Raw genomic sequence first — 11,901 nt, 5'->3', positions numbered from 1 at the left:
TTTCTATGAATAAAAAGGTATAGTGGTACCTCAGGTTAAGAACTTAATTCATTTTGGAGGTCTGTTCTTAACCTGAAACTGTTCTTAACCTGAAGCACCACTTTAGTTAATGGGGCCTCCCGCTGCTGCTGCACTATTTCTCTTCTCATCCTGAAGCAAAGTTCTTAACCCAAGATAATATTTCTGGGTTAGCGGAGCCTGTAACCTGATGCGTCCGTAACCTGAAGCATATGTAACCTGAGGTACCACGGTAAAGGTAAAGGACTTCTGACAGTTAAGTCCAGTCACAGAAAGCTCTGGGGTTGTGGCGATCATCTCGCTTTACAGGCCCAGGGAGCTGGCATTTGTCTGCAGTTTTCCCGGGTCATGTGGCCAGCATGACTGAGCTGCTTCTGCCGAACCAAAGCAGCGCACAGAAACGCTGTTTACCTTCCCGCTGGAGCGGTACCTATTTATCTATTTGCACTGGCATGCTTTCTAACTGCTAGGTTGGCAGGAGCTGGGACCGAGCAATGGGAGCTCACCCCATCGTGGGGATTTGAACCACCAACCTTCTGATCGGCAAGCCCAAGAGGCTCAGTGGTTTAGACCACAGCACCACCCGTGTCCCACTTTCTATGAATAGATAACGACAAGTTGCTCAATACAGTGGTACCTCGGGTTACATACGCTTCAGGTTACAGACTCCGCTAACCCAGAAATACTACCTCGGGCTAAGAACTTTGCTTCAGGATGAGAGCAGAAATTGCGCGGCAGCAACAGGAGGCCCCATTAGCTAAAGTGGTGCTTCAGGTTAAGAACAGTTTCAGGTTAAGAACGGACCTCCGGAACGAATTCAGTACTTAGCCCGAGGTACACTGTATATTGAATCACCTCTGTTAGTGAATAAAACAGTCTCCCCCCCCCCCTTTTCACAGACTTGGCTTCGATGTCCTTGGTTTCTTCAGCTTTAAGCCCAACGAGAAGAGATGGATATAAATATCTCTTTACTATGCAATATCTGCTCAGCCACCTTGTCCTTGGTAAAAGCAGGCGCCAATCAGACAGAAGCGGGCATTGGATTCCAGCAGGTGGCAATCGGACTGATACTCGCTTTTATAGATTTGGCGACTCTTTTGGGAAACACAGTGGTGTTTATCTGCCCCTTGATGGAGAAGAGGCTCCGGACAGTCACCTATATGTTTATCATGTCCTTAGCAATGGCAGATTTTCTTGTGGCTTGCCTGGTGATGCCATTTAGGTAAGAAATCTGACAAAGGTAAGCTGCTTCCTGGGGTTTGGGGTTTGATCTATTTTATTTTTAAAAAAATATTTTTTATTAAATTTTCCATTTTAACAATCCAATCAAATCACATTAAGTATTCCAAATTCTACGAATACATATCATATAGTCCAAATATTCTGCCAAATTATAATTTTTTGTTGGGCTTCCCATGCTTCAGGTTCAGTGGGGTTCTAATCATCTTATATTTCTACTGCCTTAAGTTTCCAATAGTTCCGTCTTTAAATCTTCCTGTTGTTAAATCTTCCTGTTGTCTTTAAATCTTCCTGTTGGAAGCTCCTGCAGCCAATCGGAAGCCACGGAAGCCCCGTCGGATGTTCAGCTTCCAAAAATTGTTTGGAAACTGGAACACGCTCTTCCGGGTTTCGATCATTCGGGAGCTAAGGCATTCGAGATCCAAGGTACGACTGTAAACAACTATTAGACTTTTAGAAGACATCTGAAGGCAGCCCTGTTTAGGGAAGGGAAGTTTTTAATTTTTGATATAATAATAATAATAAATAATAATAATAATAATAATAATAATAATAATAATAATAATAATATTTATACACCACCCATCTGGCTGGGTTTCCCCAGCCACTTTGGGCGGCTTCCAACAGAACACTAACATACAATAACCTATTTAACATTAAAAGCTTCCCTAAACAGGGCTGCCTTCAGATGTCTTCTCAAAGTTTGGTAGTTATTTTTCTCTTTGACATCTGGTGGGAGGGCGTTCCACAGGGCGGGGGCCACTACCGAGAAGGCCCTGTGCCTGGTTCCCTGTAACTTGGCTTTATCATGTTTTTAATATTCTGTTGGGAGCCGCCCAGAGTGGCTGGGGAAACCCAACCAGATGGGCGGAGTATAAATAATAAATTATTAGGTTCGGTATTCTCCCTGCATAGTTGTGATGTGAAGGCTGGGAGGAAAACAGCGAAGCGGCCCCAGCCATCAACTTTAGCTTCATCTCTTGGTCTCTCCTTTCAGCATCGTTTATGAAGTGACTGGCATGTGGATGTTCGGGAGAGAGTTCTGCAAAGTCTGGATCTCATTTGACGTTATGTTCTGCACGGCTTCCATCGTCACCTTGTGTTTCATCAGCCTGGACAGATACTGTTCTGTCGTAACACCCTATCGTTATTCGAAGAGGATGTCACGGCAAAGGCAAGTATGTTTGGTCCCCCTTGTTGAAGCAGAGCTGCCGAAGCCTCTTTGGAAGACGGACAAAGCTTCTGTTGCAAAACCTGATTTGCAGGATTTAAGGATTGAGAAAATGCCATTGTTGCTCTTGCAACTCAGGAGGAAGTGAAAACTTAAGAGCCATTTCATTAATACAGTGGTACTTCAGGTTACAGACGCTTCAGGTTACAGACTCCGCTAACCCAGAAATAGTACCTCGGGTTAAGAACTTTGCTTCAGGATGAGAACAGAAAACATGTGGCGGCGGCAGCAGGAGGCTCCATTAGCTAAAGTGGTGCTTCAGGTTAAGAACAGTTTCAGGTTAAGAACGGACATCCAGAACGAATTAAGTTCTTAACCCGAGGTACCACTGTACCTTTCGGCTTCAAAACATAAGCTGTCGTCAAATATACATGCAATGTTACCTCGGGTTAAGTACTTAATTCGTTCCAGAGATGCGTTCTTAACCTGAAACTGTTCTTAACCTGAAGCACCACTTTAGCTAATGGAGCCTCCGGCTGCTGCCGTGCCACCGGAGTCCAATTTCTGCTCTTATCCTGAAGCAAAGTTCTTAACCCGGGGTACTATTTCTGGGTTAGCAGAGTCTGTAACCTGAAGCGTATGTAACCCGAGGTACCACTGTCTATGTAACTGTTTTATGTATGATATTGTAAATAGCTTCAGGATTCCTCATAGGACACATAATAATAATAATAATAATAATAATAATAATAATAATAATAATAATAATAATAATATAATGTGCAGTCTTATGTCTGAGGGTGAATTGCATATATTTTGCTTTCATCGCCAGCTGGAAACTTGTATGGCCAGCCATGGGATCTTAAAAGGGTTCTGTGGTTGAGAAAAGGAGGCTGCGTATCACTTAACTGGTTCAAAAACATTAGGATCTTCTACAGCAGTGTTTCCCAACCGGTGTTCCGCGGCACACTAGTGTGCCGCGAGACGTTGCCTGGTGTGCCGTGGGAGGGAGGCGGGCGAGTCGGGCGGCCTTTCCCTAGGTGCGCAGGCCGAGTGGCGGCCGGCGAGGGGCGGGCAGGAAGCAGCCGGGCAGCGGAGCTCCTCCTGGGCCGGACGGGGAGGGGCTGCGGGGACTCGCCCCGGCGCCCCGTCCGCGCCTCCAGGTGAGGCGGGTGGCCGGAGGGCTCGGCTGCCCTGACCGACCCAGTCGCCAGTTCCCGCTTGGCCCTTCCCGGAGGAGCGCCTCGCGCGCCCCTCGCGGAAAGACTTCCTCGGGAGTAAGCCCCACCCGCCGCCGCTGGAGTTGCTGCCGGGAGGAGGCGGCTTTCCCCTCGGCGGGGCGTGGCACGCTTGGCGACGAGGAGGCGGCCCCCCGCTTCTCTTCAGGCGCGCTGCTCTTCGCTCCGGGACCAGAGGAGTGAGGTGCGCGGCGGCGGCGGGCGAGGTTGCGCCGGGTGGAGGCCGGGCGACCCGGGGCTGCTCCGAAGAGGCGGCTCTGCCGGGCGAGGTAACTCTTGGGAGCGGAGCCTGGCGCTTCTCAAGCCACGCTTGCTAATTTATGAGCAGCCACATTAAAATAAATCCCCGGCGCGTCTTTTCGGGTGCCCTCCGCTCTCCATTTTCACTCCCTCGTTGGATTCCCCTCTCCCAGCGCAGAACCAGAAAAGTTGACATTTCTTCCCTCTCACCCTCGCCTTTTGTGGAAACCTCCCTTAGCGGGGTTGCTGTCTGAACAGACAATTGTTCCGATTTCATTTTGCACAGTAACTTTAAAATTAATGTGCCTTTTCCAAAATCTTTGGCTCCGAGGCGGTTAGTTCATTTTGGCATGCGGAGTGACCTGCTTATTTATTGGATAAACGGGGAAACCTTCCTTCCCCCCATTCCAGCTTTCCCCTGGCAGTGCCCACTTCTTGCACTGAGAATTTGCCCTTGTTTTGGAAACTCTTTGTAGTAGCCGCGCTTGGGCAACAACATTTTCTAATGGTGGTGTGCCTCAAGATTTTTTTCATGAAACAAGTGTGCCTTTGCCCAAAAAAGGTTGGGAAACACTGTTCTACAGAATTGAATCCCAAAGCTAGTGAGCGATCTGCAACCCAAGAAGTTGGTGCTTCAAATCTTTTCTCTTCCAAGAAACAACAGGTGGCTTCAGACAAACTACTAAGCCTCAGTCTCCCTTTCTGCTGTACTTATGCAAAACTGACCCATGTGCAACCGTGTATATGTGCACCAGCAAGAAATACATAGATGCAAACCAGGAAGTGGTGGGAAAGGTGCAGAGTCCTTGTAGCTTGCAAGGAGACGACGACTCCTCCCCCGGAGCCGGAAGAGGAACTTCAGTGAGGGTGGAGGAAGCCAGGGATTTAGTTTACGCTGCTGAGCCTCCCTGCCTAGCAAGTGATGTGCGGGGTGACACAACAGCAGCAGTCACTTTTCTGCATGGCCTCCAGACTAGTTGAAAAGTGTTATGTGGAGAGTGGGAAAGCAGGGGGAGAATGCGAGTTTAGAGACTTTTTAGAGGGTGCTCCCCACTCGAGAGGGACGCGGGTGGTGCTGTGGGTTAAACCACAGAGCCTAGGACTTGCCGATCAGAAGGTCGGTGGTTCGAATCCCCGCCACGGGGTGAGCTCCCATTGCTCGGTCCCTGTTCCTGCCAACCTAGCAGTTTGAAAGCACGTCAAAGTGCAAGTAGATAAATAGGTACTGCTCCGGCGGGAAGGTAAACGGCGTTTCCGTGCGCTGCTCTGGTTCGCCAGAAGCGGCTTAGTCCTGCTGGCCACATGACCCGGAAGCTGTACACAGGCTTCCTCGGCCAGTAAAGCGAGATGAGTGCCGCAACCCCAGAGTCGGTCACGACTGAACTAATGGTCAGGGGTCCCTTTACCTTTTACCCCACTCGAGATTTCCACTTATGTGCGCAGGGGCCCAGAATGCGACCCCCGCTTAAGTGGGGAGAACGCCTGTACGGCGGTACCTCTGGATGAGAACGGGATCTGTTCTGGAGCCCCGTTCGCATCCTGAAGCGAACATAAGACGCGACTGTGCGTGCCGCGCATGACGTCATTTTGAGAGTCTGTGCATGCAGCGAAACCCAGAAGTAACGTGCTCTGTTACTTCCGGGTCGCCACGGAGTGCAACCCAAAAATATTTAAGCTGAAGCGTATTCCTCCTGAGGTATGACTGTATAGGATAAGCAAAGGCAGCGACAACTTTACTAAGATGACATGAACAATTCAAAGTGTTGGTGCTGACCTTTAAAGCCCTAAATGGCCTCAGTCCTGGATACCTGAAGGAGCGTCTCCATTCCCATCGTTCTACCCAGACACTGAGATCCAGCACCAAGAAGGTTCCCTCATTGTGAGAAGTAAGGTTACAGGGAACCAGGCAGAGGGCCTTCTCGGTAGTGGCGCCCACCCTTCAGATGTGAAGGAAATAAGTAGCTATCCTATTTTTAAAAGACATCTGAAGGCAGCCCTGTTGAGGGAAGTTTTTAATATTTAACGCTGTATTGTTTTTAATACTTGATTGGGAGCTGCCCAGAGTGGCTGGGGAAACTCAGCCAGATGGGCGGGGTATAAATTATTATTATTATTATTATTATTATTATTATTATTATTATTATTATTAACATCCTTGAACATTATAAATCAGTCTTTACATGACAAATATTCTACTGACAATAAAGCAGTGTTTTCCTTTTGGCAACCCTGGAGCAAAGCATGCATCAAAAATCCAGATCTTTCCTCATTTTCCATCCGCAATATGGCCAAAAGCATTGGCTCATCTTCAGCACCTGTGCACCACTTACAGCAAGTGGGATGCAGAAGCAGGTATCTCAAGAATTCTTCTCTTTTCATTAACAGGTGCATCATAATGACTTGCACTGTCTGGATCTATTCTTCCCTGATTTCCTTTTTGCCCGTCATGAAAGGCTGGAATGAGATACCCGGTGTGGATTTTGACGCGAGCAAAGAGTGCGTCTTTGTCACCAACTGGGTTTTCGCCATTGTAGCTTCAGCCCTGGCTTTCTTCATCCCCTTCGCCATCATGTGCAGTATGTACTTCTTCATCTACCGTGCTTCCAGACTCAAGGCCTCCCGCATCGTCTCTCAGACCCTCGACCTTCACTACCACCCACAGAGTAAACGCCAGAACAGCCTGCAGCTGGAAAACAAGGCAACTCGTACCATCAGCATCCTCATCTCAGTCTTCATACTGTGCTGGCTGCCGTATTTTGTCTTCAACGTATGGTTGGCCACCCAAGGGGCCAATTCCACCAGCAAAGTTCTTGTTGGCACTTTCAAGATCATCACCTGGCTGGGCTATTGCAATTCCACCATCAACCCAATGCTCTATGCTTTCCTCAACCGGGACTTTCAGCGAGCTTTGAAGAAGCTGTTGACCTGCAGGCGCGGGTCTCAAGTGGACATGGGCGAGGATATCGTTTCGATAGTGACGTTCACAAAGACGGCTCAAGACCCCAGAGCGCAAGGGGAAAGAAGATCTATGTTCTGCAACTCTGATTAAGTCTTTACACGTGTGGGCAGGAGGAGAGTCACTGGAATCCTTCACCATCCAATACAGGAACCCTAGAGTTAAAAGGATTTGGGGCTGAACTTGTATTGCAAAACATAAGCATGGTGAAGTTTTTTCTGTGCAGCAGGTGAAGAGCTACAGGGGGAAACAGCTAGAATATGCCAACAAAAGAAGCCATTGATTATTCTAACCAGGGCTGGATTTGAGCCCTTTCAGTGCCAAATGTAGCAGAGCACCAGATAGATCCATTAAGCTACAGACCTGGGTTTTAGCTTTCTGTAAGACACAGCCAGGGACGCGGGTGGCACTGTGGGTTAAACCACAGAGCCTAGGACTTGCTGATCAGAAGGTTGGTGGTTCGAATCCCTGTGACGGGGTGAGCTCCCGTTGCTCAGTCCCTGCTCCTGCCCACCTAGCAGCTCGAAAGCACATCCAAGTGTAAGTAAATAAATAGGAACCGCTCCGGCGGGAAGGTAAACGGCATTTCCGTGCGCTGGTCTGGTTTGCCAGAAGCGGCTTAGTCATGCTGGGCACATGACCCGGAAGCTGTATGCCGGCTCCCTCGGCCAATAAAGCGAGATGAGCGCTGCAACCCCAGAGTCGGTCACGACTGGACCTAATGGTAAGGGGTCCCTTTACCTTTTTAAGACACAGCCATTCTGAAAGGTTGTCTGCAACAGCCTTTGCACTACTGTTATTCCCTTTGGTTCAGTTTCTCCACTGCTATTTTCGATGCTGTCTCCAGCTTAAATCACCGCTTGAATCAATGGCTAGGTAGGGTTGGTATTCCTTTTGTCTGTTTTTGTTCCCCACTAGTGTCCTTCTTAAACCTCTGAAGGGACAACTGCAGAAAACCTTTGAGAATCGATGGTCTAGGATTAACCACAAAATCAAGACCTTTCTGGTCAACCCCCTGGTCTTAGTAGGCATGTTGGTGTTCAGCAGAGACTAATATACCGTATTTCCGCTCTATAAGACGCACCAGACCACAAGACGCACCTAGTTTTTGGAGGAGGAAAACAAGAAAAAAAATATTCTGAATCTCAGAAGCCAGAACAGCAAGAGGGATCACTGTGCAGTAAAAGCAGCAATCCCTCTTGCTGTTCTGGCTTCTGGGATAGCCGCGCAGCCTGCATTCGCCCCATAAGACACACACACACATTTCCCCTTACTTTTTAGGAAGGAAAAAGTGAGTCTTATAGAGCAAAAAATACGGTAAACTGCATTATACTTCATAAATGGCAGCAGAAATCAGAATATACTGTCTAGGATCCAAAAGGCATGTGTGCTGCGGGATGTTTTCAGTTCTTCTTCCTATTGCAGCCTGCAAAAAAAGAGATTAGTATGGCTTGGGTAACCCTCCAGAGTTAGGTACAATGTGAAGGATGCGATCCATCTGTGAGACAGAGAAATATTTGGCAAAGATGCATGGCTCTTTGGATTGCAGACAATGGAAAACGGCAAAAGGAGTTACGCTGGTTATTATTTAAGGGGGGAAAACAACTGGATCTAAATAAAAAAAGACTTTATTAAATCAGACTTGAAAAAAGTCACAGTAATTAAATGCACCTAACAATTGTTCCAAGTGCATACTGTACACCGCCAACCCAAATGGATTGATCTTGCCATTTTATAAATAAAATTAACATATTTACAGTGAGAAAAGGGTGTTATTAAGCAATAACATCCTGGTAAAGAAATGTGTCAGAATGATTACTACAAGCCTGCAAGATTACAGTGGATGCTACATCCAGGAAATACAAAAAATAATAATAATGAATTAATGCTTAATTTGTTATTGTTGTAATCCGAACCCAGGTTCAACCAGATTTTTTATTACTAAATCTTCTTCCATCTTCATCTAAACACTTTTCAATAACTTCTACTGTGTAGAAACAAATCACCATTTGCTCTAGAACTGGCTACCAATAGTAAAACTATTCTTACTTTATCCTCCAGGGACAAAATATAGAGGGGTTTTTTAATATATTTTAAGCTTGTTTTAAAGGTCTTCATGTCTTAAATGAATGCAATCAGGACCTAGATGTCAGAGTTAGAGAGACCACTTGGTTCTATAAAAATACAGAATTTAATTCTATTTACATAACAGGCATCCTTTCCAAATTCCCTAGAAAATATTAGCACAATCCAAACACCAAAGGGTGTGTCGCAGCTAAGGTAGGCCAAGTTATGGTGTGAAAGTCATCTGAAAAGCGTTAAACAGAAACGATTAGCTTCGTCCCATGATAATTTTGTGCATAAAACTGAAATGAGAAAATAAAGCTCTGAGCAGGAATCTTCCAGTGACATTGCCTGATGCTGGATTATCCTGCTGGGTGACCACTCCGAGATCTGTCCAGTGTGCTCATAATAATTGTGCCATCTTGTTTACTCAGCTATCTTGAATGCTTCATTCCGGATGTACTCATTGTCCGTGACCTTTGCCTGAGCACAGGCGTCGCTGGGAACTCGACATCTTCAAATAAAGGGTTTTCGATGATCTCTGCAGCCTCTGGTCTTTCCGTGGGGCTTGGAGATAGCATGTGCTTTACCATTGCATACTAAATGGAAAACAGGGAAAATCTGTGAGATTTCAGACAGTGGAGGTGTTTTCAGTTATCCTCAGTGCCCAGCTCTAGTCTGCCCCCCGACTACAAAAGAAATGCAAAGACTCTCTTTGCACTGGGTTTGAGAAGCAATTTGGGCTCATTGTAACCCCAATATTTTATTTTAAAATTCCAGTGATTAAATACCTATTTTACTTATTACTTAATTCTCTTGGAGGTCTTAAGACTCCTTTTTTCCTTTGCAAAACTCTAAGGGATTTTTTTTTAAATGAAGAATTTTCTCAATGAAATGAATTATAATTAACGGAGGTTTTTGCCCAACAGAATGGTAGGAGGTATCTGATATTTCTGAAGCTAAGATAGAAAACGTGATAGAAAACTGCTTGTGGAACCCACACAAACTGATTTAATTAATATTAGGAGAGCTGATGCTTCTAACTTTTGGGTTATTTGGGTGTTGTGTGGACACAGTGGTGCCTAAAGGTAAAGGTAAAGGGACCCCTGACCATTAGGTCCAGTCGTGACCGACTCTGGGGTTGTGGCGCTCATCTCGCTTTATTGGCCGAGGGAGCCAGTGTACAGCTTCTGGGTCATGTGGCCAGCATGACTAAGCCGCTTCTGGTGAACCAGAGTAGCGCATGGAAATGCCGTTTACCTTCCCGCCGGAGCGGTTCCTATTTATCTACTTGCACTCTGACGTGCTTTAGAACTGCTAGGTTGGCAGGAGCAGGGACCAAGCAACGGGAGCTCACCCCGTCGCGGGATTCAAACTGCCGACCTTCTCATCGGCAAGTCCTAGGCTCTGTGGTTTAACTCATTGCGCCACCCGCGTCCCACAGTGGTGCCTAGCCCCTGTTAAATTAATATTGTGGATTTCTCCACTTATTTCTATAAGCAGCATTTAAAAATATTTTATTATATGGCCACTTACTTTTTCCCTGCAGAAGTTTTGTACCTTAAAGGTCAACCTGAGTCTACTGATAATTCCTCTCTTGTGTGTGGCTTGTGCAGTTTTGACTACATAAGCATGTGACTGGGAATACTTAATCAGTAATTAAAAGGACTGGAGTGCTTGTGCACAGCAAATAAAAGGGTGGGCAAAATACATTCCTTTTAATGTGGTGCCAGTCTTAAATAAATGATTTAACGACACACAGTACTAGTGTTAGGAGAGCAAGCATAAACCAGAAATGAAGCACAAATAAGATAAAATGGAATCCCTTTCAACATTAATTATTTTGAATTAATTATTTACATGTGAATTTTCTAATGAAGTGATGCACCACCGTTATTTATTTCAGCTTGTTAAAATGTTATCCCCCAAGATAAAAAAAAATTCCACAGCTTAAAACTATAATCCAAGCAAAGTTTGAAAATAAACCACACAACCAAACCAAAGACTTACCTCCTGTGGATATTTCTGAATGAAAAGTGGAGGGAAAGTCAGGTTCCTTACTTCGCTCAATGTCTGTAGCAAGAAAAAAATATTTAAGCCTTTGTATTGTCATTTGAAACATTGTTCTTTACAAGCCATACACTTGCCTTAGCGTGAAGCCCTGAACTGTACTTCTTTAGATAACAAAAGCAGAAATCACATTTTCCACAGTCCACAGAATCATGCAGATCCTAAACTATGTAAACTGCCCCACAATTCTAGCAGTGCCGCGAGCTTTCTGGCAGTTCCCTCATTGCGAGAAGTGAGGTTGCAGGGAACCAGGCAGAGGGCCTTCTCGGTGGTGGCGCCTGCCCTGTGGAACGCCCTCCCACCAGATGTCAAAAAAATAAACAACTATCTGACTTTTAGAAGACACCTGAAGGCAGCCCTGTTTAGGGAAATTTTTAATGTTTGTTGTTCTATTGTGCTTTTAACATCCTGTTGGGAGCCGCCCAGAGTGGCTGGGGAGGCCCAGCCAGGTAGGCAGGGTATAAGTAATAAATTTAATATTGTTGTTGTTACAGAACTACCTCTGTTATTTAACCCATCACACATTAAGATTTAGATTGAAAAGCATCAGAGTAGGGCCTGTCAGTTGGAATTTTGTAATTCTGTGTGCTAAAGGGTCTGTCCTGCTACTGAAACAGCAAATATTTAACAGTATGGAGAAATTATAGAAGTCATGAACATTTCTATCTGCACAGTTGTATTAAAATACTCCAGTTATTTTATGTCTTCCTAGATCAGGGGTAGGCAACCTAAGGCCTGTGGGCCGGATGCGGCCCAATTGCCTTCTCAATCTGGCCCATGGACGGTCCGGGAGTCAGCGTGTTTTTACATGAGTAAAATGTGTCCTTTGATTTAAAATGCATCTCTGGGTTATTTGTGGGGCATAGGAATTCATTCATTATTATTTTTTCAAAATAAGAGTCCAG

The 11,901-nt window shown here is 45.7% G+C and overlaps 2 protein-coding genes across 4 annotated transcripts in view; one reads left to right on the top strand and one right to left on the bottom strand.

Moving 5' to 3' along the window:
* The first annotated feature begins 921 nt into the window (after positions 1-921).
* On the top strand, positions 922-7,250 carry LOC309354373 (histamine H2 receptor-like). Of its 2 annotated transcripts, XM_081884545.1 has the most exons (3): positions 922-1,240; positions 2,255-2,431; positions 6,292-7,250. In XM_081884545.1, the coding sequence occupies exons 1-3, from the start codon at positions 969-971 to the stop codon at positions 6,953-6,955; spliced, it is 1,113 nt and encodes a 370-aa protein (XP_081740671.1). In that variant the 5' UTR covers positions 922-968; the 3' UTR covers positions 6,956-7,250. The 2 variants fall into 2 exon arrangements, 1 of the variants encoding a protein (XP_081740671.1); XR_014162215.1 differs by lacking the exon at positions 6,292-7,250 and having other exon boundaries at positions 1,133-1,258; positions 2,255-2,361.
* A 1,222-nt stretch (positions 7,251-8,472) lies between these two features.
* Positions 8,473-11,901, bottom strand: part of EIF2AK3 (eukaryotic translation initiation factor 2 alpha kinase 3) — a 41,172-nt gene continuing 37,743 nt past the window's right edge. For both annotated transcript variants that reach the window (XM_081883860.1, XM_081883859.1), the window contains exons 16-17: positions 10,937-10,999; positions 8,473-9,525 (exon numbers count right to left, since the gene is read on the bottom strand). In XM_081883860.1, coding sequence (XP_081739986.1) covers positions 9,361-9,525; positions 10,937-10,999 — 228 coding nt within the window. In that variant the 3' untranslated portion in view covers positions 8,473-9,360. The remainder of the gene's footprint in view (positions 9,526-10,936; positions 11,000-11,901) is intronic.

This window comes from Podarcis melisellensis (genome assembly GCF_964234715.1).
Source record: "Podarcis melisellensis genome assembly, chromosome: 13".
Classification (NCBI taxonomy): domain Eukaryota; kingdom Metazoa; phylum Chordata; class Lepidosauria; order Squamata; family Lacertidae; genus Podarcis; species Podarcis melisellensis.
Note: the sequence above shows the minus strand (reverse complement) of the source record. Positions and strands in the feature narration are given on the sequence as shown.